The following is a 27,693-nucleotide window of genomic DNA, read 5'->3' as shown; positions in this document are numbered from 1 at the left end:
TGCTTAAAGAACAAGTTTATTGACAATATCGTCACAAATAAACAATCTAAAGAAAATTTCAGAAATCTCTAAACTTAGAAATTTAAAAATTTTCTCATTGGCAAAATATTAAAAAAAAAAAAAGAAGTGTAAGATGTCACTATATTCTTAAACTTTCCTAATTTCAATATATTGGTTCAGTCCTTTGATAACACACATCCAACCCTTCAGCACAATGAAAATGAGTCAAAGTACAATTTTCCTTCTGCAAGGGGATCTCGATCAAGATTTTTTTTTTTTTTTTGCAAGCGTCTCCCTGAATCCTGTCTGCTCACAACTTGATAGGTAACATCAGCAAGAAATTACTTTATAAATAGTCCAACTGAGCCAAATTAATTCCGGTATTAACCAAAAGCTAAATTTCCCCCAAACAATACAAAGCAGACCATGTAGTACAAGAAACTATCAGCATGCATTTTAGAGGTCATTTTTGTACTTCAGGTACATGAACTTAAAACCAAAGAGGGACAAGTGTGATAAAAATGTACTCAGATATTTCATAACATTAATATTTATTGCTTTATATGAATACTGTATTGAAAGCCCAAGCATTCAGTTTACACACAGAAATTATACAATTATATACCGTTTCACAATGGCAGTGAGCACTCATTACAATCTACAAAAAATCTACTTTACAGAAATTTAAAAATTCTAAATATCAAAAAGGTACAGTTGAAGAAACAGGTATAAATTTGGCAGCCAGTAATTGTGACTGGGAGGTTGCAGCTTGCATGTCTTTAAATATGGGAACTGGAAAATATTGAGTTTAAAGCAGTAGTTTGTGCTTTGAGCTGGTTTGAAAAAAATGTAACACTGGCTGTCAAAGTAGCATGTTCAAAAATATTTCGTTCACTTCCAAAATGTTATACAAATCGTGGTGATTCCTCTGCACCCCTAACCCTTGCAGCTCAGGGACATGACCAGGGTCACATCTCCATCCTTCCCATCCTGTGGTGTGATCAGCCCGATGCCACCTGCAAACCTTGGAGGAACTCTGAGACTTCTCTGCAATATTCACAAGCTCCAAGAAGCACTCAAAAAGGCAAATACCTGCTCATTTCTTCCAAGGTATTTTATTTTCAAACATTTCTTCTACAAAAGTTTAAGCTAATGTTTTGATTACAACGTTCTCAACATAAAGCACATTTTCTCATAAATAAATGAACTCCTTTCACTCAGGCACCTCAGAAGTATACAAAAATGTTGTCATTGGAACAGTTCTCTTGGAATGTGTTTACTCTGGTGTTTTCAACAATGTTAGTATTTTCAGGGTTTCATATGGGCCAGATTTCGTGTGTTTTGTTTTTCCAGAGGCAAAGCAAAGTGCCTTGAGAGGTGAACTCAGTCTTTTCCTATAGAAAAAGTATTTGCTGTATTTATCTTTTATAGAAACAGAAAAATATACCCTTTCCCCCTTAGAACACGAGGGTACACGGAGGTGTGCATGCTGTGTGGAGATGTGTGTGTGAAATGGAACACATTTGAAACACACAACAGAAGGTTCCTTGGTGTGTATTTAAATAAAAATCCGGAAACCAGCCTGAAACCCCGAATTTCACATGTCAAATGTTGAAACTGTAACCAAAATATGAAGTAACTGCTAGAGCTGTCAGAAAAAGACAAGACAAAAAGCTTTCTTGCTTACATACAACTAGGTGTGGTGATCTCCAAAAAAGTTGTCAAAATTATAATTACCTTCCAGTTTAAAAACTTTTATTCTAAATAAAAAAAACTATACACAAACCACTGATTTGACCAAACGAAAGTTCAGCGGTAAGCAGGACCTGAAGGAGCTGGTATTCACAGTTCTTATCATGTACAACTCTTTCAAGGTTCAATCCATGGAGAAGTTTATTTTACAACCTGCTTCTTTTTGTAAAACTAAAGGTCCACTTTATTACATAAAATTATTTATACAGTGTAAAACCGGAGCCTTATGGAAAATACTGCCTCTAAGTTTATTTAAATTAGTCTTGCTCCATAGGTTCATCTGCAGCTTCTGTGGCTTCGTCACTGTTCTCCATCGGGGTCTCTGAGGAGTTTTCTGGAGTTTCACTGGCATAGGAGCCCAGCTCTTCTGTGTCACTGCAGTCAGCTCCACTGGTGGCAGATGCACTGGGGTCACTGTCAGCTGAGTGTAAACCCTTCTCTGCCCGTGGCTGCTCAGACTCCTCCATGGGATTGCTCTCCTCAGAGCTCTCTTCAGCCACACTCGAGGAGTCACTGTCTTTGTCTTGATCTTTTCTGTCTGCACCAACGCTCCTGGGAGACATGAAGGACTCTAGGAACAAAAAGCACAGTGTTACCAAGGGATTTTCCAACATACCCTGATCATGCTGCTTTCCACTCCAAGCTATGCTGAGCAGAACTTCTGCAGCACAGCCAAGGACAGGAAAAACAGACAAACCCCAATTTTATTAGAAGAGATAAAGAGTCAGAGCCACTTTTGTCAGGATATCCAAACTATCCCAACACACAATTAAAAAAAAGTTATTTTACTTAACAGGTAGCTTCACTAAATTAAGTTTCACTGGATAAAGACAAAGTTTAAGAAGTAACTTTTTCTGGCTTCCCCACACCCTCCACTTGCTTTCAGAAGCAGTTTTTTGGAAATTATGAAGCCATGGCTATTTCAGGTGTAAAGCCATCATGATCTACAGGAACATTGTACAAATATATGAGCCACAAAAAATAATTTTGAAGAATATGTAAAAAAATAGATTAGTCTCTTAACTGCAATTATTTACTTTTTTTTAACTTATGTACAGAGCCTGCACTACAATGAGATAATTTTTACTGTTCTAATAGGATGTGGAGATATTGTTGCTCAGTCTCCTCTGAAAGGAGGAGTGAAAGAACATAGATTTGTATCTGTATTTAAATAAATTCCATCATTAATAAAGAGAGTCAAACAGAGCTGCGACCCATGCCTCTTCTGGAGAAAGGATGAGAACACCTGATAATAGCCTCACACAGGGATTCTTGAATTCATGGTGCACCCTGCTCTAATTCATGGCCTCAGAAGATTTTAAGTACCCCTGTATGTGTTTCAAATTGAGCGTAGGACCAAGGAAACAGAAATAACAGAATTGCTGGATTATGTAAAATTGAAGTACAAACAAGCAGCTCTTCTTTAAGCACAACTGGAGACCTTCAGCAATCCCACAACACTGGTCTCCAGCAAAGAAAATCCCAACTCCTTGGAAGAAAAAGAAGACAGTGAAATCTGAAATACCTTCCTCCTCTTCCTCTGTACAGTGCTGTCTGGCACAGGAAGCATCTTTTTCTTTATCCTGAGATGTAGAGGATGCTTCTGTCTCTTCCCCCATGCCTGAAGAGACTTCACTGGAGGCAGTTTGGTTTGGTGCATCTCTGGTTTCCCCTTCCTTGTCAAATTTAAGTCTTTTTACCTCATGTCCTTCTGCTTCTGCAGGATCATCCTCAGAGTGCTTATTTTTCACCGGGCTGCTCTGAGCACCTTCTGATTCAGACGCTGGTGATTCACTACAAGCAACAAAACCAAATGTAGCTTTTATTGAAGACAAACGTTCTGTATCTTGTCACACTTTAAGAAAAAAGTAGCAACTCCTTTGAATTAAGTGGTAACAATAGAATTTGCTCCACTTACTACATAACAAAACCTCAAAGTCATCACTCCTGATTTAAGACTCTATTATGAATCCCTTAGAGGGTCAGTCTTTTAAAACTATTTTTACAACATAAATAAAAAGCCTGAGCTTCAAACACCTCGTGACAAACCTGTGTTTCTTCTCCTCTGTTTGCTGCAAGCTGGGCTCTTTATGCTCTGTGCTGTCTGGCAAACCGTTGGTTGTCATGGGAGCTGACAAGGAAACCTTCGTCCGACTCACGGGTCTGGGGGTCCCAGGGCCATTTACATTCGATCTTTAAAAATAAAAATGAAAAGTTAATCCAGCCTTTCAGCCAAGTCATTGGTTCCTACTTGGCAGAAAGTAGTTATATCCTTCCTTTAAAAGATCAACAGAACTAAACAAATAGATGAAGGGCCTTGCTGGTTTATATTGAATAAAATGTTCCTCACCCGCAATGCGCAGATTTGATAAAAAAATTTAAATAACAAAAAAAATTTCTCAACAATGAGGTTAGAGAGATCAAATACAGACTACATGTGCTCATGCTTCCTCTACCCCCATTCCCCAGTATCCCATGTCACAGCTCATTTTTAAGGGTGCTTATTCCCAGAACTCCACTGCTTTGATGCAGTAGAATGAACCCCTGGAGCCAAACTCACCTGTCAGTGTAGCCTGGTGAATTCCCGGGGAACATAACACCGTTCATCCGATTTAAACTACTGGAATTATTTTTCCTAACAAACAAAACAACAAAAAAATATTATGAATAAAGGAACTTGAATCACTTCAAGCTTGTTTGCACAGAATGCCCCAATCCCAATCTTACAAAGTCCCCACTGTCAGTCCCCAGGGTTTTTTATTTATTCCCAAATTACTACATTTGCAGACATCATCCCTGCTGCTGACTGAACTGCTGATAGCAAAAGCTGAACTCTGCATATCTGGCTTTTAGATACAACTACTGACAGCAACAGAGACACATCAGGCACACACATGCATCCTGCCTGTTACCAACACAAGCTTGAAGTTTCATGGAAAAGAGGATTATACTCACTCTGAAGATGGATATACACAGCTGACAACCATGACATTCTGCAATATACAAACAACACATCAGGAGTTCAGAAATAGAAGCTTCAGCTCTTGACAACATCCCAGAACTTTTAAGAGTTACAGGATTTTGGTCCTATCTGTTAAAATACCTCTGCTCCCTCTTACAAGGTCAGGCCATAATTACACTAAAATTCAGGATTTTATTCAGTTTGTTACTGTCCAGCACACTAACCCTCAGGCCTGAGTGTCTGTAATTTCTAACTGAGGGATCTCTGGAGAACAAAGTATTCAGAAATACTGAAGCATCCTATTGTGGAACCACATTCTCAAAGTCTCTTCCTGGCTTCTGAAGGATCCCACGGTCTGATACAAGCTACAAATGCCAGCTGAGACACCTGTGTGCTCTTCTGAAGGCACACTCTGCTACAGCACAGGATTTAAACACTGAAACCAAAGACACTGGAGGGAAGGGGCCTCCATTCTTCACCTCTGGATCTACTCTGAAAGCAAATATGGGGGGAAATTCCTGATCAAAAGATTCAGGGTTTTTCATTGATTATTTCTAACTAGGAATCCAAACAAAAACTGCCACTCTCCACAAACTACAGGTGGAGTAGTGCATAGTGACTGGGAAACACAGCAGTTGCAGCCCTGAGATTAATTTTTGTCTGCAGTTCTTTTAAAAGTGCTTTTTGCTGCTGAAAGCTATGAAACAAAGTCAGACATTTAAGAGCAGCCATCAGGTGCACTCTGGCTCTGAGCCCCAAGGAAAGCAGCAGACCTTTGGGAGCAATTGGGAAGTTATTAAGTGGTGGCTGTGGAGCTGTGCTCTCTCTCAGAGAAATACATACCTTTTCCACACCTCTTAGAAATTTGTCTGTTCCTGTGTAATTCCTCCTAGGATCTGTCAGCAACTCACAGAGTCGCTGGATAGTGAAGGGGATGCTGCAATGAAATAGATTTGTAACAATTTAATTTAATTTTAGTAAGTACAACTGTTAGGAAGCAACAACATTATCACTTTCTCCCCCTTACTGAGAAGGTGGAACAAAACCAGGACTGAAATTTGTTACCATGAGCAATACTGAGTGGCACCTCAAGGCTTTATTTTCCACTATCTCATACAGAGCTGTTTCCTGTGCTCACCACCACAAAACCCAAGCAGAATCCTAAAAACATCATCCCACAACTCACAGGATTTGTTTAAACAATGAAAAGGAAATCAGATCATCAACAGTAAACTTTCTGACTGTACTATTCCAATAGACAGAACAGAAATTGTAAGGGATTCAAAACAAATTTGAGTCATACACACTAGAGCTAAAAAAGTCTCAACTTGTAGTTTATTGCAGGTTTAACAAAACACAGTTACAGAAAAAAGCAGTAAATGTTGGAATTAGTAGAACCATTATACTTCAGTTGTTACAAATAATCTATTTTGCTACAACTGGACAATGTACTCATCTATCAAGGAACAGATCAGGAAAAGTAAGTAGTAATAATAATAATAATAAATGATGTGCAAGCCCATAGGAACCACATAAAGACATTTTTGGTTTTGACAATTCTGCACTCAGTTTCATCCCTGGTGAAATGAGAAACTGACCTTTCAGATAAGCAACACTTTACAAACAATTCCCAGTTATCTGAGGTGTCACACACTTCCAATCCAAGTTCAGTGTCACATTTTAACAAATTCCAATCAAAAATATTTCAGTAAAATGATGAAGAACCATGTATTTTATAGTTAACTATTGGAAGTCAAAGCCATAAGCATCTTAAAAGTTATCTAAGAAGAGTATTTGGTACAATACAATATTTATGAACCATGTCATGGTTGGGAATACAATTGACACCAAATCCAGAGCAGCATCAATCTGACATGTATTGTGTATGTGTGTGTGTGTGTACATCCCTATATTGCGAATTTTTGTCCAAACTGCACATTTATTATTTTCTGAGGAAGTCAGTACATGGTATTTCCAGCCTGTGTCCTAAGCTAGCACAGCATGGATCTCCAGCTTGCTCATTAGCTAAAAAGCCACATTAGAGATGCCCAGATCTCCACCAGCTCAGTGCAGAGGTCAGCACAGCTCAATTCATCATCCCACATGACACTTCACTTTAACTAAAAGCCTGTAGTACTCAGAGAGTGACTAAGTATCAACAATTTAATTATGTTTTCCAGAACTGCCTGTACATTATGTTACTGAGGAAGTCCTAATCCTCAACAAACCAGAAAAACCACAGGAACAAGTGTTCCTTCTAATTCAGTTTATTACATGAGGACTCTTAAGCTTGGCAATAGTTCTGGCATTATTAATTTCCCTTCCCTTGCTCTTCATTGGTCAACCAGCAATGTTTGACATCCAAATTCTTCATAAAATCATCAAGCTTAGAAGAGACCTTAAAGATCAAGTCCATACTCACAATATTCAGATTCTGCACAGTGCCTTCTTTTAAGTCACAAAGAATTTACTCAATCTGTTCATCTTTCCATATAGATAAAATATTCAATTGATCTTACTATTTCTTGTGATGGCCATTTTGGTTTTGGGTTGGAAACGCGTAATTGAAAAGATTTTGCTATTTTTTAAATAGAATAGACAGTCCATTTAAAAATCCATTTATTCAACAGAAACAAAAACATACAGATTTTTTAATTATTCTCCACCAGCCAGATCTGTAAGACATCCTGGGGAATCAGTACCTGGCTAATTTGGGCTTAGCTGTACTTTTAACTGCTCCCCTGGAATGCTGTGACATGAAATGTTTTGGAACATCAATGCAGTGCTAATTCCCCAAGTACAACAGAAAATTCAAGAAATGTACAGCCTGCAACTAACTCCAGAAGGAAAAGCTGTAAAGCTGTGGTTTTGTTTTGTTTCAGATATAATAAGTTAAAAAGAAAAAGGAAAAGCCAACTCGTTTCCCTCCAAATTCTTCCCAGCAAAGTGAACTTCGCGCATTGAGCAGCAGATGGCAGCCGGTGTCACACAATCACCCCTCTGCACAGAACTCCTTCAACATCTACAAATGCTTTTGTGGACAAAAGCCAAAGTTAACTTCACCTCGGGAACTCTTTCTGGTGAAAAACTACTGTTTTAAAATAGTTCAACAAGGTGATTTTAAAACAGAGGCAATTTAAATTGGTGTAAATCTATAAAGGAACACCAATGTAAAGTTTGTGAGCAGTACAAGAACTGACTGTAAATACTCAGAAATTTAATTAGCTCAGCACATGAGCTGCATGAATAGTCCTGATCTGCCCCCTTAAGGTAACCACTTAAAATTCTATACCAACACACTCAAAACTGCACTTCCAGCACTACAGTCCAGAGTGAATAACAAACCAAAAATTCATTTGGACAGGACTGAAGAGGGATCTGGGAACATGACTTAAAACAGCTATATTAAATTGTAGCAAAAAAAAAAAAAAAAAAAACCAAAAATGAAATTTGGATTATGATTATTTTATTCATGCTCTGAAAGCTTCTCTGTCATCAGAGATCCCCAATAACTGAGAACTTGGAACTTCCTTGTTTCACTAACAAAGGATAAAAAAATGGCAGAAGTTCCTACTCCACAGCAATTGTAAGAGAATTAAAAAGAGAATCTGGCTGGGCAGACCTGTGCAGACACCATGTCAAATGAAATACAGACAGGTGAAAAGAGCCAGTTTGTGCTTTCTTTAAAAGGCACTTCAGCTAGAAAGACCCCAAAACAGGGCTCATTCTTAATGTGTTAAAAGTTTTTACAAATTTGCTACTTTGATGAACTCTTTCCCTCTCTCTTAAACAAACACAAATAAAAATATACCAATAATAAAGTCATATCAAATAGGTTCCTTGTCTGCCCTGGTACCCTGAAATGACACTCACAGCTCTAAAGCAGCCTGGATACACAAATCACACAACCCAAAACCTGCTGCTGCTGCTTTTTGGACAGATCTCCACATGGTTCAGCTTTTACAATCACATCCTCCCTGTGGGGGTTACAGGATTTACTCTGCAATCCCAGACCCTGAAACATCCCCAGGCATTATTTCCTTGAGGGTAACCAATGGATGCATTTGCTTCCTCAAAGCCTGGGAGTTTCAGTGCAAAGTAGGAGGAAGCTGAGCACCCTGAAGTGTTACAGCAAAGGATGAAAATAGCACAGCACAGCCTAAGCTCCAGACTCTCATCCAGAGGTTTGTTCAGTGCACTTGGGAACAACAGCAGATAACAGCAGCCCATTCATTAGCTGTCCCTGGGAGAACATTACCCATTTTGTGGGCAATGAAGCATGAACAAAAAGCTGGGGGAGGCGGGAGAGAGGCAGACTTGAGCATAAAGGATAGGTTTGTTTTTAAATTCCTGCAGTGAAGCAGCCCGGTATAAATATTGGGGAGCTGAGAACGAGCTGAATTTCACATGCTTAGGAGTCTCCTACATGAGAGCAATTGTGGGGGGAACAGGAGATCTGAATTAAGACTCCTAAAGTGCAAATAAATGAAGTAGCATGGAACAATGACAGTGTAAATGATAAATACAGCATCAAATACAATACTAGGGACATGTCAGTGGTACCTCTGAACCTGAAATTTCAGAGTATCAGGAAGGCAAGATTTAGAACATGCCCATTTATCAAGAAGCTGAGAAAAATGCTGAAAGACTCTTAACAAGCACTGAGCACCACAAGCAGGATGACTCAGCTGATGGCAAGTATGTAATCCAGTTTAACAACAAAAATACTAGGTAAGCTAGTAAAAAGGACACACCAAATAAGACAAAAACATCAGGAGCTTTATTTGAAAGGAAACAAAAACTTCCAAAATTAGGAAACCAGCAATGGGCACAGATACATTTCAATCTAGGACACTGTCATCAACAGATCAAACACCCCATGTCCTCCACCAGTATCACTTCAGCTAGAAATGTGAATCTGGCATAATTTAGTAATTCCAACCCAGGTACACCTTTGCCTCCTGGTCACACCCTGTTCCTCACAGCATGGTTTCTTCAAAAGCCAGTGAACTGCCACAAACAGTCAGGAAATGAACAGCAGAAGACCTCTTTCCATTTGGTATTTCAAAATGCACTAAAAGAAGTCTGACTTAACTGTCTATTTAATCTCTTAAATGCACACAGAATATGATACTTCTTTGAACTGCACTGTTTAAAAACTAAACACACACTGAAAAAACAGAGTGAATGTCAGCACAGCATGTCACACGTCACACTTTTCACTCAGTGACACAATAATCAAGTTCAGAAACTACTGTGATGTATTTCCAAGGTGTATATTTGCTTCTGCTCATCTATTCGAGGAAGCCAAGTGAACAGTCACAGAGACAGTACAAACTACTATGTTAAAAACAGGGGAAATATGTTTGCTATCCTGATTAGAGAAAATGAAGAATACATACCCATTAAATCCAGTAACAATTTTCAGGATTCTTTCTTTCATCTCTTCAAAGGGAATATATTCCACGTTTGGATTGGGGGGCCCTCTTGGTTCAGGAGCTGAGGTTCTGAAATCATCCATGACTTTCTCCAGTTTGAAAATAAAATAGCCTTTAAACTGAGACCACTGAACCCTGCATAAAACACAAGCATTGAGACACAGGCAGGTTAGTCCTAAAGCCAAAGAGCACCAGTGTGAGTTGATGTTTGCATAACAAGCTTCACCCTGGCATGCCAGCCCTGAGATAAACGAGGCAGGGAATGCAGCCCCGATTGAAAGCACGGGAACTATTTCAACAATTACACTGCAACAATGGAGCACAAATCAACTGCCACCAACAGCAGGGGAAGCCATTTCCTTAGAGAACCAATATCCCCTGACAAGGCAAACCTAAACCTGAAATATCACGTGTGTATACAATGTAAGGGAGCCTACAGTTTTCACTGAGCTCGTAAGAGGTGGAAGGGGAAACAAACAAGCAAACAAACCCAACCAACAAAAAACCACAAAAACCCACACCAAAAAAACCCACCACACCAAACCATGAAGTTTTTCAAGTTTGGAATCCATAGAGCAACTATACACAGCATTATCTGCTCCCCTCACTAAACCTTACCAAAGGCCTTTTGTAACTCCACACACCTTAAAAACATTTCATGGTACCTCTTTTTGTCAAAAAGGCAAATATTCCTGTATCACAGCTGGCACTTACTGACAAATAACTGAGCAAAACAACCTGGACTCCCAATATTCCCACAGCAGTAAGCCATTAAGATGGTTCCACATGACCTCCTGCCTTACAGCTTCAAGTTCCATCACTGATAAAATTCTAGATTTTGACATTTCCAAGCAAACAGGTCCCTCTCACTGGCTACAACAGACAAGTGCTGAGGCAGCCCCAGGAGCCATTCAGGGCCTCCCTGGGATGTGCCTGCCTGAGCAGCACGGGGAGCCACGTGAGAGCAGCAACTGATTGAGTTCAGGATCGATTTGTTTCTATTCCTGATGCAGGAGCTTGCACAGCTTCAGCACCGAGAAAAAGAAGGACCAGGGAATAACAAACCAACAATAAAGAAAGGGAGAAAATTACCTTTGACATATAAATGTAACACACACACTGTGCTAGGAGCAGGCTCACACCAAACAAGTGTAAAATGTGAGCCCCTGGGCAGCCCTTCAGCTCCTGCTCACAGCAATATTAACTATATAGAAAAGTACTTAGCCAAAGGCTCTATCTCTACAGCCCTGCCTGTTTGTGACCCCACAGAGCTGCTGCCCTCCTGTGGGCTGACCCAGCTCTCTGTGCTGTGAACCACGGTGGTGATGTTTGCATCTCCAGCACCACAACCACCAAATCCCAAGCCATGGGCCAAGGAAGCTCTATCAGCCTGCTTGCACCAGAAAAGCAGGGCCATGTCATCTTTGCCTTTATTTTCTCCTTTGTCTCCAAGAAATAATTATGAGATGAAAAGGGAGGAAATACAGCTCAGGTTTATCTTCAGAGATCCAAACACAAAGCCCCTGTCTTTCACCAGGAATGATAAATTTTGCAAGAATTCCAAAGAGGAAAGCAAACCTCTGTTTTCCTTCACAAGAGACCTTTAGGCACCTCACAGCAGGAGGGATCACAGGACTTAGTGAACAATAATAAAATTTAATAAATAAATAAACAGCAAGGTCCCAAAAGGGAATGGTGTGGATTAAAGAGCACTAATGAGTCTAGCTGGATTGCCTCCAATCAGCATCCTACATCTAAAGCAGAATACTGTCATGTTCCAATGTACACTACTGGGCATTACTACTGCAAATGTTAAATTAAAAACTGTACAATTCTGCAGTGTTAGCACCATGAAACCAAAGTGTTAGTAACAAATCACAGATTTAACACACAAACAAACCACAACCACAGTAAATAACCCCATGACAGTGTGGGATTACTCCCCACAGAGCATCCCAAGAGCTTTACTTGCCTCATGAAAGGGGATTCCACTATTATTCTAAACATTCTTTGACAACTCCATTTGGATATATTTCCACACTGTAAAACTTGATTTGTTCTTTGTTTTCATTGTTACTTATTTCTTGCTAAATAGTAATCCTTATCTTGTCACAGACTATTAACCCATCAGTGTTTGAAATAAATCAACAACATGAAGTTTAAAATTGCAATCTCCTGCCTGAAAGCAGCACCCACCTTAACAATGCTGAAAGTACAGAAAACAAAGATTGCAACAATGTGCCCATATCGAGATGTTGTGAAAACTATCACTGGGATTTTAAACTACAATTGTAATTAGCATTTCTCCCACTATAAAAAGGCTAAGAACTCACACCTGCAACACCCTGAACTAGTGACACAGACAGCATCTCTCAAGCTGCATTCAAAGCCCTTGCTAAAGGGCTGTTGGCCAGGTAACACAGGCCAGGTCACACAGAGGCAGCAGGGTTTGAGGATCACTCACAGGTGACCACAGTAGACCAGAGGGAGCAGCACAGCTCAAACCAACCCAACCATCTGCTGCTGGGAGCTGTGGCAGCCCAGCACAAGGGGCTCAGCACAGCCTTGCTGCCCATTCATGTTTCCCCAGCAGTTTTTCCCAGCACTGTTGGGCTCCCTGCTGCTCAGGCTGCAGTAGCAGCAGCAGGAGAGCTGAGCTGCTCAAAGGCCACTGTTCCACTCAGTGCAATCCCAGACAGAGCAGCCATTCAAACAATAAACACAGCTGTCTCCTGGGCATCTCCTGACAGCAGTGTTGTTAAATAATGAACTCATTTCTGACCAAAAGAACCAAAATGATTTCTGCAGGGACAGTAAGATTTCCTCAGTTCCCATTAGCTCAGTGGAAGTGATCAGAAGTGAGTGTCCAAGAGCCAGGTCACCTTTCCTGTTTTACCAGTCTATGAAAATGACACAATTGGCATCAGCTGAACTTTACAAACTCACGTGTCTCATCCATAGAGAAACCAGTTCCTTCCTAACAATGGCTCCAGCTTGCCAGTACCAAATTAAGATAAGAAGTCACATATCCTGCCAGCTATCAAAGCAATCTTTATCTACAACTCTAGAGTTTTGGTTTTTTTCCCCATTCATGGAAAGACTGGTTGCTTAGAAATACAGACAACACAAGAGACAAACAAGTGCCAAATATCTGTTTTCTAGGAAAAGAAAAATATTCCACATGTATCATAAGCTTCCTGAGAAAGATCCCTATTTTCTCTGCTTTGTTACACAATGTGAGAACCCAAAACCAAGAGAAAAGTTTGGTCAATACTTTCTATAGTTAGATCAAGAGCCAAATAGAAGCAAAAGAAATTTTTTCTACTCTCTTTATGTACAAGCTCTTTAAGTTTTATACACTGGAAAATAACTGATAAACAAGATAAATTCTGTAAGAAAAACAAATTGAAGAAATTCCATGGAAAAAATGCTGTTCATACTTTTTTCCAGAGCAGGCTTGTTTATAAATACTTGCTCTTCCCACTCAGCATTGCACATAATCAGCCTTTTCTTCCAAACCATGCTCTTCCTGTCCACTACACTAGCTTGGGAATTTGTATCAGCAACTTTGAGAGCTTTCAGAGGCACTCAAAGAAAAAAGTTACTGAGAATGCTGCATGATCTGAAACAACACCTTCAAAATAATACTTTAAAAAATTAGCTGATCCCAAAATGTTTTGGTTCAGTGTACTTTCCTTCTAGAGAATGATAGCTTTGTAGTTATATACATTTTCTGTACTTGAAGGCACCTTTCAGTACAATATCTGGGTCACCCTGTGTAGATGTACCTGTACAAAGAGCTCTCCTGGGCTAATGAGCCTGGAGTTCCACACATGCACCAAATAATTTAGGAAAAAATGTCAGCTTATCATGGGAGTCCTCTGCTTCCCTCCCAGCAGATCCTGCACCATCCTCCCCTTTATCAACCTAAATGATTTGCCCTGGCATGCAAAAAACCAAGAGGAAGAAGCTGATTTCAAGTAAAAAGCCCCTAACAAGAAAAGTAAGGCAAAGGCAAAGGAATGGCTGAAGAGGAACAATCAATCACAGCCCTGCAGAACTACAGCTTGTATCCATACAGACAGCACCCATTTCAAATTTTCCCAGGGCAGACACAGATGTTGGTAGTTTAAATCAAAAATTGAATTGTTTTTTAAAAAGCACCTTTAAAAGTCAAGCAACAAATGAGAGCATGGGAGCTCACACAGAGTCCAACAAATCCAGTCTTTCTAAACATTTTATACATGCTAATAATGTGCCTCAAGGTATGAGAAGATGTTTAACACCCTTATATTGCACCCCAGTGCAGCCCCTGGCCTTGCAATTTCACTGAACATTAGAAACACAAGGGAAAAATGGATGAAAGATTTCAGTGTTTGAAGACACTCAGCTGTGTTTTCCAAGCCAATGAGGAAAGCAGGCAGCACCTGACCAAACAGCCAATCCTACAAAGAACATCAGCAAGTTTTGAGGAGATTTACATATAATTAGAGAGACAAGGTGACAAAAGGCTAGGAAAGGGTGAGGGGAAGACATGAGACATGAAATGAGCCAGTAGGGATTAAATTAAATGACAGGCTAACCAAAAAAATTGCTAATAAAATTTTTTTTTTTCAAAAAAAATCCCACACATAACTAACAAAACCCCAGAATGCAATCAAAATTAGTAGATGAAGACAAGAAACAAACTCTGAGAGGAAAGCCACCAAGGAGGGATGGGGAACTCCACAGTCAGAACATGAAACAGTAACACCCTGAGTCACTGAGAGTTGATGAAGCAGCAAAAATATCTCCACTGCACGGGGAAGAATAAGAAAATACAACAAGAAAAAGAAGAGAGATTAATTTAGACCCAATCTAACATTGTCAGAGCAGGGTCATGGAAGAACACAACCCTAAATAGCTCTGTTCTCTAATAAAAGCAATCCATCTATTTCACACCTGTACTTGAATTACATGATTTGCTCTTGGAACTAATCCATTACTACAGATCAACAGAATTTGCCAAGCAACATCAACCAAGTTTAGAAATGCACAATTCTACTTGATGAACAGCATCCTCAGCAGGGAACAGGCCACCTCAGACAGAAAGCAGGGCAAAATCTGCTGCAATGCTTTGATTTCAAAGAATTAGGAGCAGAAAGTTGCTTGCAAGGAATGACTGTGTCTCTGCTAACATGATTTGCATAGGATTCATCCTTCCAAACATGCATATCCAAACAAAATTGCATTTTACATGGAAATAATCTAATCATATCATTCCCAGAGTGTAAAAGACATCCCCCCATTCCCTTATCTCCTGCTTATGCAAAATGCTTGTCCTGGAGAAGCTGTGAAAGCAGCTTTCTCTCTTACCACAATGGTTCCTGGGGAGGAGGAGAGCCAGCTCAGTACCTGCACTGTTGTGTGCCAGAGAATTAACTGGCATTTCCTTCTGACCACTGGACAAGTTTTTATACTTGATTCTTTGGCCACTTGTTACAGTCACTCTGGGAGATAAGGTGTCAATGAGAAGAGCAAAAGGCCTGAAATATTTAACAAAGTTGTCTGGGCAAGACCTGACAAAGATAAAAATACCTACTATTTTTAAGGGAAAACAATCTCTGTTGAACAAATGACATGGTTCCCTCTCACATATTTAGCACTGCAAGGTTTTGCTGTAAAATTGCATCCCTACAGCAGAACACGACTTGGACACGAGGTGGAGGCTGGGCTGCCAAGTCTCCAGGAGTGCAGAAGGCAACTCCACTGATTTACTCATCTCCCTTTAAAAACTGACATAAACCATCAGACATAGCCCTGGGGGATGCATATGGCTCATCCACTTTAGAGAAACTCTGCAGATTTTAAGGTTCAAACTCCAGTAAGACTTATTGAAGCAAAGCAGGACAAAACCTACAATTGACTGAAGAACTGGAGGAAGAATTCAGAATGCCTGAAACAAGGCTAACTCCAGAAATGAAAAGTACTGCAATTGTTCCATAAATCTTTCTGGAATTGCCTTACAGATTAGAGGTTTAATTAAGAAAAACATTATATTGAAGAGATGTTAAGCTTCCAGAGACCCAGCTATGTACTTAAAACATGAAGAGTCCCAGGAGTCCTGGTGGGATGTCTGTCTTCAGATTTCACAGTGTTTAAGTTCATTACAAAATTACTTGATTTAAATTTTAAGAGGATGCCATCTGTTTTGGAGAGATGCTGAATACCACACAGAACATAAAATGAAACCAAAGTGGATCTACTATTGATTCTGTTCATTGAACAGGCCATAAAAGAAATATCAGAACTTAGTAAAAGGAAATAGTTCCCTCTCCACACTTCTCCCACTATTGGCTCTCTGACAAGCAGAAACTTAAAAACAAACAAACAAACAAAAAAAACACCACAAAACAAAAATACCCCCACCAAATTAGTATATTTAGGATGCAAACATTTTATGTCCAGCTAAACTGATTTTAAGGCAATGTCCTCAGAACACACAAGGACAGAAGCAGAGGACAATCTCTGAGGGAGTCACATAACATGGAACAAGAGATGTCAGTCACTGCTATTACCTTTGCCCCCCCAGTTTTTGCTGACTTACATGACACTCCCAAAGAGACCTGAGAGTAGGATACAGGTGTTTGGAAGTGAAGTAACTTGCCAACTTTAGTAACTGTTTCTTTTCTTTTGTGCCTTGTTCTAGAGCTCATAGGAGATGAATACATACCCTAAGACAGTAATTTCCCCAGGCTGTCAAAGGCAAAATTAAAGTTTCATCCAAAACAAGTTAATTCCTTTGCTATTCCGGTCAATCAATGGGATCTCTAGAACTATTTGCAAAGTGAAAAGGCAGAGAAAATGAAGTGCACTCAGCAATCACACACCCAATTCAAACCCCTGGCAAGGCAGCAAACTCTGCAGCACACACGCTCTCGCACAGCCTGGATCCCGGGGCTGCCAGCAGGGAGCACAGAGCCCATGGCAGCACCGGGAGCCCCAGCGCGGCTCCCTTCCCCCGGGCTGTGCACAGAGCAAAGAGCAGCGCCGGGGAGGCAGCGCCGGGAGCCTGCCCGGGACAGCCCGGCCTGTCTGACCCCCTGTCCGTCCTGTCCTGTCCTGTCTGTCCCCCTGTCCATCCTGTCCTGTCCCCCTGTCCTGTCCCCAGCCCTCGGAGCAGCACCCAGGGATCCTCTCCACAGCCCAGGGAGCTACAGCTGCTCAGGGAACCCAGGGACTGCATGGATTCCACGCTCAGCTCCTCCCTCGGGTGTCTCTGTTCTACTCCCTCCACCTTTTCGTGGTTTTGTATCAATCCTGACCTTATCCAGCACACCCAAATTTGAGATCTATTCAGTGGCTGGAAACAAGGATACCTGGACAAACACAATTATACTGAAAGGGTGCACAAGTTAAAAATTTTAAGAACTGCCTGTAAAACACAATTCCCAGCATTTTCAGACCAGCAAATGAAAAAACCCAAACCTGTTGCCATTTCACATGTTAGCTTTCATACAGGAATTACTATTTCATTATTTAGGATATAAACAGATTGCTTTTTAAACAGGTGTGCTTTCAGTTTTTTTCAGAAAATATCACTGAACATTTCTGGGATAAAAAGCTGCAGCACTGAACTCCCAGTGACAGGGAGATAAAAACCCTGAGCCATGCTGAGGTTCCCACAAGGATCCCATTCCAGAGCAGAGCAGGAGGGTGCTGGCCCACCAGACACTCAACCCTGTCCTCTGTCTGCACCAAAAGGGGCAAGCCTGCTCTGCTGCTCCCACACGTTCCTGTGATCCCACACACAGGGAGGTGAGGCAGATCCCTGATCTAACCACAAAATTAATGCTGCAGATAAGGCTGAGGGAGGTGTGTGATGGGACTAGTAGGGAGCTAAGCCATTTCTTTAAGCAGCAGCACTCATTTATAAGGTAAAAGAACATACTTCACCTAATTCCACTCTTGTGTCAAATATTCTTTGTATTTTAAACCTATTTTTCCATTTGTTGTGCTTTAACAGTATTTTGATGCAATTCATTTTAGTGTAATGGTTTTGCACACTGCTGCTATTTTCACCATTCACACAGTGCAGACTAACAGGGGAAATTCCAAACAATGACAACAGATTCACACTGTAAAACCCCCTGTACAGCAATGGAGACTGGCTTCTGGCAGCAGACAAACACCTCAACCCAACACCAAATCAAAGCCTTAAACAAGTGCTAGACCCTCTGTGAGTGTTTCATTTCAAGTTGAGGTGCTGCAGGTAGGGGGATTTCCTGGAGCACTGTGTGTGCTGCAGAGAGCTCCTGCTGGGAAAGCACTGGCAAAGGCTCGTCCTGGGGGAGCGTCCTGTTCCCTTTCACCTGATAACTCATGTAAAATTAAACACTCACATTTTATCTTCAGCAGGCTTTTACCTCATGTTACCTTTCACTTTAATTAAAAATATATTGAAGAGTTCAAAGGAGGAAAAACTGGTATTTCCCACAAGCACAGGAGGTGTTTTTCCATTTTCACTGGCTGATTGTTGTCAGCCTAAATGCAGTCTTTGCTCTCCTTGGGAGCAGAGTGAGCTCATTCCAGAACCAGGGAAACTGTCAGACATTAGAACTACAACTAATTCAGTAGTGAGAGTGTTCACCTCTGCTGCTTGCAAATGACTACTGCTCTTGCCAGGAACAACAAAGATTAAGACTTAGTTATGGAAACAAGCAGCTGAAGAAGACATTAAAGCACTATCTATAATCATCAAGGGACTAATTCTAATCTCTGCTGATAAATATTCAGCTGACTCTAACAGAATATAGCTGTCCCACAGAACAGAAACAAAATTTCAGGCCAAAATTTTCTAAGAAGTACATTTGTGAATACAGTTATCTAAAACCAAACTCAAGTACCTTTCATTTTCTTTTCTTTTAAAGTCAAAAACTGACCACAGAACAAAAAAGTACAAGATTACAACATTCTTCATTCAAAAATGAACTTCCTTGTAGCAGAATAGAAAGCAATACAGGACACCAATGCTGCTTCAGGTATCACCAGTTTGCCCAAATAACCAAATCCCCACAAGAACTGCTGCAGCTCCTCTGGTCAGTGTGGCTGTCCCTGTTAGAGGAGCTGCAGGCCACACTGCCATAATATGATCAGATGTTTATTGTATCAAGCAATAAAACTGGGAGAGCAGATCAGGAAAATGCACCCTGTGCAGCTCCTCCTGATCTCTGCTGCACTGAGTCCCTGTGCTTGCACCTCATGCAGTGTCCCAGGAACCCACAGGCCTCACTCAGGTCTCACAGCAGTTCTGCTGGGATCAAGGAAATTGCACTTGGTGCTGATTCCTTCCAAAACCAGAAACAAAAGGCACCCAAGTGGATTCTCCACAAGGCAGCTCAGCTGACACATGCTAAGCTTGGGATGACAAGGTGTGCCCTACCTCACTGACCTAATCCACAGGCATTAGGTGTTTGTGCATCATCACACTCCCCTGCCACTTCCAAGCCAAGCATCACCAGGTACTGGCATCATGGAAATTTTGTCATTGTCTTCAAGTAGCTTTATTTCTAAAGCTGAGACCTGCCAGACGTGTATCAGCTTTGTGGAAAGGCAGCATCAGTCTGGTTTATCTATAAATTGATAATCCATCTTCCCCAACTGCTTTGTACCCCTCCTTCTGTGTGCACTATTGCCTTGTTCCTTCCCCCCAGGTGCCATCAGGCAAAAACCTTCCAAAAGCTTCAGACAGGAAGAGGGATCAGGGCTCACCAATTACAAAGTCAAAATGGAGAAACATCCCTGCCACTGAGAAGTGGTATATAGTGTGAACAGTATCCAAATGCCTGGGAAAGTCCTTCAGATGAAATACTAACAAGCACAGCCCCTACAGAACAGAGATTTGAGGCCCACTGGAAAATATCAGAGGCCACACTGAGGCAGCCACTACAGCGACATCACTGAAAAGTGAAGGTACAAACCAAGAGACACCCTGAGGGTGACAACAAATCCTATCAAGCAAGGCAGAGAAGTGAGCTTGAGGAGAAGGATGAGCACAGAATCCAAGTAAAAGGGATCATCAGAAACACATGCAACTGCATGAACTACCAGAGAATGCATGGTGGGGAAGTTTTCTGTACAAAGTGACACGGACTGGCTGCCAAAAAGATTATCAGGAAATGTGCTTACAAGAACTGTGTATAGCAACAGGGAAGGAAGCCACCCTAACACTGCAAATCTGAAAGTGCAAACAGCTCCATTTGTGATTAAAACAGTCCAATCACTCCAAAAACCTCAGTGCTGCAATCAGTTTGCTTTTTGCCTTTCCTTCCACGTGTGTTCCATAGAGAGACTAATGTTTATTAGGCTCAGTTCATCACACACCTTTTATAATGGCAGTTGAAGTCTGACCTTTACACTGTAAACTCCACTCCCAATAGATATGAAGTGGCAGCACTTAAAATAAAACACTACAACAGTGTGTGTTTCCCAAAGCAGCAAGTGATTTCATTGATATCACCACTGACTGCTCTCAAGTACTGCAGCCACACAATTCACACATACAGAAATTGCTGTTTATAATAGAGGTAAAAGAGTAAGGAAGCTGAATCAGTGTTGACAAAGGTCCATCAGCAGGCTTTTGACCAAATATTCCTCTCCTTTCGAGACACCAGTGGAATGGGATTAGTAGGGGGTAATTCCAGATGCTGAATGGAATGGAGTTAGTGAGGAATAATAGTGGACAACAATGCAAGGAAGTTTACTTACATCTCCTGCTTTACTGAGAGCATGGAAATGGAACAGGCTTACACTATCAAAGGCACACAGAAACTGCTTTCAGAAAAATATGATCGTGCTTATTACAACAGAAACATGAGAATTGTTTTATTTCATGTCTTAAAAAATCATAAGGAATTACATTCCCCAAATAGGCATTAAGATTTCCAGAAAGTTGTCTCCAAATCAGAAAAAAATGCTAGAACACACATATTGAGCAAGACAAATGCTTGCTGAATAAAAGCAGAGAACATAGTTAAAGGAAAAAAATAGATTTAAATTTAAGCATGTGAAATAAGCCAGAGAACATATGGCTAAAAAAACCTATACATTTGTAACAAGAGAAAGGATATTATACAAGCCTTCACAGTACATAGGTAAAACACTTAAGCTGAGATGCAAACTTCTTCTTGTAGGAATTCATGGCTACTGTATCTTCATTTAGCTCTCCCACAGCAAACAAACTATTTCACTGCTCTAATAAACTAACAGGAAAGTTAAACTGATTTGAAAAAGCTTAAAAGTGTAATAAGAAAAAAGTTCACTGCTACATAAAGTACACGAAACAGCATCAAAAGGTCAAAAGTATTTTTGCCATTATCTTTGGTGGAGCTGCAGTTATGTAACTTACATTTACAGTTATGTAATTTACCAAAGGCAAATCATCCCTGATCCACCTGACGGCTGCCGAGGAGGGAGGACCAGAGAACGCTGCAGTTCAACCTGAGCAGAGAGAGCTGCAGCCCCGGTGCAGGGCCCGCGGTGCCAAAGTCCAGCCACACCCAGTTCCACAGGCTCACAGCAGGGCACCCACCCCACCCCGTGCTGGCCCGGAGAGCCCAGCTCTGCCAGCCCCAGTGGGGAACACGGGCCCTGCTGCTGGGACCCAGCTGCTGAGAGCAGCAGGGAAGGGCTCCCTGCCACTGGGATCCAGCTGCTGAGAGCAGCAGGGAAGGGCTCCCTGCCACTGGGATCCAGCTGCTGAGAGCCACCAGGGAAGGGCTCCCTGCCACCAGGGAGATGGAAGCAGGTTCCTTCCTGAGAGCACTGGGCCCAGGATGCTCCAAGGGAAACACTCATCCCAGTGCACGTGGTTAAGCAGTAAAACGGAGCCAAACTGAGGGTATGGAATTGCCATCACTGGAGAGTTTTAGAAATGCTGCACAAAGCCTAATCAATTTTATTTAACTTTGGAATTAGCTCTCCTTGAGCACAGGATCTGCCTGGATCACGTGCACAAGTCACTTCCAACTAGTCTATGGTGACAGTACTGATGTCCAGATTTGCCCTATCACATGAATGAAACCTGACTCAAGAAACTCTGCAAAACCCACTTATGCTGGCCCTCCAGGAAACAAGCAAAGAAACAATTTCTGTTTTCAGGCCCAGATGAGGTTCAAACAAACATTTCAGAGCTTCCAAAAGAATTTCACTACAGGAAGAAATAAAACCAGCATGTATTTCAATGGCTGTTGAAGCTGCACTGAGGGGAAGAACCAGTGTAACTGCATCACGTCCTGGGCAGTGCTCTCTACTTAGGCCTAGAAGGATTTTACAATTAATCACTCCTGCCTACAAACTGCACTGCTCCAGATTTTGGTACTTCACTACTTTCTGGATTCCTTTACTGGCAGTAAGTTTCTGCATTATACTTTCCACTACAGTAAGCCATTAAAACTGCACTTTATAGGTTCCCTGCCCCAGGGCAAGAGTGGGGAAATGCATAAAAAACCAACATAAAATTTTTGATTGCTTTAGTTTTCAAAGTTTTATTTTCCACTTTAGAAAAATCTAGTTTTCCTTTCCAGTCCAACACATTAGATTTTCTTGGTGAAGCCCCTAAATAAATGGTTTTAAAACATTTTTGCTATTGAAGGGGCAGAGTGACTCTAAACCCAAAAGAATTTCCTAAGAGGTAAGAGAAAACATTTTAAATACAGGACACAAGATCACAATTCATCAATGATCTTCATAACTATCTTTAAGGATTCTTCAGAAACAAGAAAAAAATGTCACTGTTGCATTTTATTTCTAGTACTGCAATGCTCTGATTTCTATCCCATCCTTTAAAGCTCTTTCTACTTCAGAAAAAAATAGATAAGTGGATTTCTTACAAAAAAAAAAAAAGAACACAAAAACTCATCCTGTTTCTAGAGGTCTTTCAGGTACAGCTAAGTACTAGGAGGAACAAATTTCCTCCCTCTTCACTTTCCTCAGTGTTGCAAGTCACACTGATCTGTTACAAACTGGAGACAAGGAGGTTATAACAAACTTCCCTGACTGTACTTGGTCTCACAAAGGAAATTCCACATTAGTATCTCAGTAAAAAGTCAAGTTAATTGAGGAGTATGTTCCTCCTCTGAAAAGAAGAAAAAAATTCCTAAGATTCAAGACAACTTTAAAAAGGTTGAACAACAAACTTTATATTATACTTCACCTAAGGCTAAGTCTTACCATGGCAACTGTCAAGAAACAAAAATATTTCATAGTAGCCAAGCAGACTTTTGCTTCTGTCACCTCTAATAAAGGAAGTTTAGACTGGCTTCTGTAAATGTAGGCCATAATCTCACCAGCAATTATGTGAATGGTTAACTTTGCACAAGAGGAAAACTTCAAAAAGATGAAGTGAATGCCCATCATTGGATGATCAGGACTTTACTGCACAGCACTGATAACACACCTAAGCTTACAGTGATAACAGAACCAAAATTAGCAATGTTTTTGTTCCACACCTCCCTTGTAAGTGAAAAAGCCTCTAATTACAACACAGCACCAAGAGCCTTATCACAGGTGCAGTGGTGGCTCCACCACCTCTCACCCCTTGCTCCTCCCCTTCACCAGCAGCAGCTCCCAGGACAGAGCACGTGGGTCAATGAACTGAGCCCTGTCCTGAAGAGTCAGGGCTGGAGAAGTTCCTGCCCCAGGCTCCAGGGAGCTGCAGAGCAGCTCAACAGCCCCAGTGCAGCAGTGACCCACGGGCTGCACCAGGCAAGGCTGCTGCCATGGCAATCCCAGGGAGGGCTGAGCCTCACTCAACCTGCACCTACCTGTTCCCAGCTCCCTCAGATGAATAAGCACTTTGGAACAAGTGGGGGCAGGGAGGCACCCAGAGACCTGACCTGAGCCTGTGCCTTCCATCTGCTGGGTGAGCTGCCTGTGATCAAGCTTGAGGAAAACCTAAAACATCACTTTAATTTACTTCATTACTACCTTTTCAAAGTAATTTTACTGAGTCACCAAGATCTGCTGCAACCCTGTCTGGAAACATGTGGAGGATGAGAGCATTTCCCCCAGGATACAGACTGCAGTTTATCCTCTAAAAATCAGGATTCATGATGAAGTTAAAGAACTGACAGAACCCCCATGAAGACCATGGAACTCTGCTAGAACTAAAACTGAACACAAAAATATTTCACATTTCACTTGTCCTGATTTGCCTCAGTACTTTTTGTTTGTTACATTAGGAACAGGCTGTGACTGAGTGAGATCCATTGTTGTTCAATAATCAAGTCTGCAAACCACGGGTGTAATTACCCCTGACTAAACCATCCTCACTGCTTGTTTTTTTTAAGCTATCCATTGAACTTTGTAAAAATCCTAAGAAATGTCATGGCAAACTAGTATTTTATCTTCTCACTCCAAAGTATCTGCTGGTTTAGATTCATTCTATTACACAAAGTTATTTTTATAGAAGTGAAAATAAGGACTATCTAGTGCATTTTAAATTTGCATGTATTTGGTAGGTCTGCCTGTTCCAGAAGACTTGTACTTGTCAAGCTGTACCAGCTTAAAAGTACATTAAGTTCTTATAAGGCATGTTAGCAATCTTCATATGAGTGACTCCCAGGAGATTTTAATTTTTTTACTCATTTTTTCCCTGATATTTTCATACATAACACATCAGTGAACAAACAAACATGTCTGATGAACAAATACAGACTTTGCTAGATAATCTGAAGCAAATTTAGTATTATAAAACAATATTTCCATGCCTACCTCCAGATTCTATTAGGCACTTCTGATGTTCACATCCAACACCTTTTAAAAAACTATTTAATGCATCTGAAAGGTTTAAGAAGACTGAAAAGAGCTACAGACTTAAAAAAAAAAAAAAACAAGAAAACCAAAAGAAAACCCTGGAAACATAGAAGGCAGGATCAGTATATCAGAAGACTTAAACCTGAACCCCAGTTCAGGTTTAAGTTTGTACAAATAAAAGAAAAATAATAAAAATAAACCTAGATTTCCTAAATGAAAATAAAATCAGAGAGGAAATAATTTTCCCAAGAATTTGTCCCTATAGAATCACTTTTTAAAAATTAGTTTGGAATATGTGTGATAGTGGCAGAAACAATAAAAACAACCTGAAGAAATATCTCAGAATGGGAAAAAAATTTTAAACATATTTTAGTATGGGCTTACTGTGGTGTGGTTTTTCTGTACAATAAGCACTACACCAAAACAAGAAGCATTACAGCTGTGTATGTCTGCTGAGCATGAGCCTTCTATTCAAAGAGCAAAGTACATTTCAGAACTTGTTTTTCTTTCTAAACCATTAATCCAAGCAGCACTAGCAAGCTACCAAAAAAAAAAAAAGAGAAAAAAGAAAAAAGAAAACCACCAAAAGCTACAAAACCTCTTACAAGTTCGCGGGACTCTAGAAACTCAAACAAAGCCCCTGCGGTCACTGGCTGATCACAAAACACTCGCAAAAGCAAATCTCCCCTGCTGGAGCCGTAGTCTGGCACTAGGCCTCAAAAACAAGGAGACAGCCTGGGCGCCAGAAAGTGAGCCACGCTACGGCAGCGCAGCCGGGAAAGCCTTTCCCCTTCCTGCCAAATAGTGAGCCCAGGAAGTCACCAGAGCGATCCCTGGAAGGAGCGCGGCTCCCTCCGCTCCCGAGCGGGAGAGCGGCACGGGAGGGGCGGCACGAGGGAAACTGCGCCGAGCCCAACAACCACGGCAGCTCCGAGCGCACCCCGGCTGCAAAAGCACCTCCGGAGAGTCCCCCGGCAGCAGCAGCAGCGCCCAGGCACAATCACAGGATGGTTACAGAGCTCAGAAAGAAACAATGTGAGCGACTGATATCTTTATGTAAATAACACGATTAGATACTGCGAACACAGTTATACAACAGTGTAATAGCAGGCGTTGCGACAGCAGCTGAACTTGCCACTTACAAAACCTGAATCTCTGTTAAAAATCCAGGGAAAGCAACAGGTTTTTTATTGTGCTGAGCAGGATCAGTAAGACCTGACAGACACCCCAGAGCAAAGCCTATACGAGAAGCCTCGTTAGATCAAACTACCAGCAGACTAAATTAATCCACACAAAATTAAATGGAACTAAGGAAAGCTTATCCAGCTCACTGAAGCAACCTACAGGCAAAGAAAGAATCCTGGTAAAATCTCATTGACGTAAAATGCAAGAATTGTTTTAAGTCACAACTGAGGATCACCAAAACAGTCACACTTACATCGTCTCTCCAGTCTTAGCAACATGACAAAGAAATTGATCCAGTATTGGACACACTTCCTTCTTTCCTCTCTTCTCAAAATCTGTTGGCATGAGAGGGACACAAAAAGAATGGTAAAAGAAGACGGGACAGAACAAAAATTCACAATAAATAGCGATTTGCTTGAACTATCAGTACAGCTCCCACATAAACACTGTTGTGTTCTCACAATGCTCCGGCTGTTCCCATGAACTCCACCAGCTTCCCAGCCCTGGGAAACACTTATTATTTTTCCTGCGGAGAAACCGCACGCACCAGAGTGGCAAAAGTTGATTTGCAACTTCTTCTGAGCAGCTACGGCACAGAAAGAGACCGATTTCCTCAAGCTGAGCCCAGAACAGAGAAGGCTGGGAAGGGAGAAGGGGACAGGTCCGGGCTGGGCCAGGATGCGGGGGAAGGGGCCGGGATGCGGGGGAAGGGGGAGGAATGAGGGAGAAGGGGCGGCCAGAGCGGGGAGTCCAGGGCGGCAGCCGGGGAGCCCCGAGAGTCACCGATCCCCCTCACGCAGCCCCGAGGGTCGTTGGGTAGGGAGATCAGGGACTCTGCCCTCCGCTTCCCCCCAACGACCCCCGGGCTCTCCCCGCTCTGCGGGACCCCCCCAGCGAGCAGCCCCCTCCCCACAGAGCGGGGCCCCGTCGCCCTCAGCGAGGGGCGCTCCCCCCACAGCGTCTGAGGGACCTCAGTCTTCCCCTCCGCGCGGCGACACCGCTCCCCCAGCCCCCGCCGCCAGCCTCGCCGTCACCTTTCAGCGCCTCCTGCAGCCTCTCGACGTCCATGATCCGCCCGGGCGATTCCCCCGCGGCTCCGCGCGGCTCCCCCGCCCCAGTCCCGCGCAGACCGGGCCGCGCTCACTGCAAGACCCCGCGCTCAGCGACGCTCCAACATGGCGCCCGCGCCGTGCCCGTGCGCGGCCCCGCGGCCCCGCCCGCCGGGGGAGGAGCCACGGGGCGGAGCCAATGGGCGGTCCCGCGGCGGGGGCGGGGTTAACGGGGATCCCGCGGCAGGGGGCGGGGCCAGCGGCCGTGAGGGAGGGGTAGGGAAGGCGGCGGGAAAAGCGGCGGGAAAGGCTCGGCCGCAGCGCCCGCCCGGCCGAGCGAGCGGCGGGCACGGCTCCGAGCTGCGGGCACGGTCCGAGCGCGGCTCTTTCAGGGCTTCTTTTCCGGCCGCGGGTTATCGTCTTCCTCATGCCGGCCCCGCCGTGCGGATCCTCGGGGGAGAGAACGCGGAGCCGTTTCCCCTTCACACGCCGGCCCCTCAGAGTTCTTGCTCTT

General features: G+C 42.2%; 1 protein-coding gene across 2 annotated transcripts; it reads right to left on the bottom strand.

Moving 5' to 3' along the window:
• PPP4R2 (protein phosphatase 4 regulatory subunit 2) lies at nucleotides 1-27,354 on the bottom strand. 2 transcript variants are annotated; one of them, XM_054640388.2, is made up of 9 exons: nucleotides 27,165-27,353; nucleotides 26,384-26,465; nucleotides 10,117-10,287; nucleotides 5,558-5,651; nucleotides 4,708-4,745; nucleotides 4,313-4,387; nucleotides 3,802-3,945; nucleotides 3,278-3,546; nucleotides 1-2,323 (listed from the first exon to the last, which is right to left on the bottom strand). In XM_054640388.2, the coding sequence occupies exons 1-9, from the start codon at nucleotides 27,196-27,198 to the stop codon at nucleotides 2,010-2,012; spliced, it is 1,221 nt and encodes a 406-aa protein (XP_054496363.2). In that variant the 5' UTR covers nucleotides 27,199-27,353; the 3' UTR covers nucleotides 1-2,009. The 2 variants fall into 2 exon arrangements, with proteins under 2 accessions (XP_054496363.2, XP_054496365.2); XM_054640390.2 differs by lacking the exons at nucleotides 4,708-4,745; nucleotides 5,558-5,651 and having other exon boundaries at nucleotides 27,165-27,354.
• Nucleotides 27,355-27,693: the final 339 nt, after the last annotated feature.

The sequence above is a fragment of the Agelaius phoeniceus genome, chromosome 11 (assembly GCF_051311805.1).
Source record: "Agelaius phoeniceus isolate bAgePho1 chromosome 11, bAgePho1.hap1, whole genome shotgun sequence".
NCBI classification, from domain to species: Eukaryota; Metazoa; Chordata; class Aves; order Passeriformes; family Icteridae; genus Agelaius; species Agelaius phoeniceus.
The sequence above is the reverse complement of the archived record's forward strand: the minus strand, read 5'-3'. Positions and strand labels throughout refer to the sequence as shown.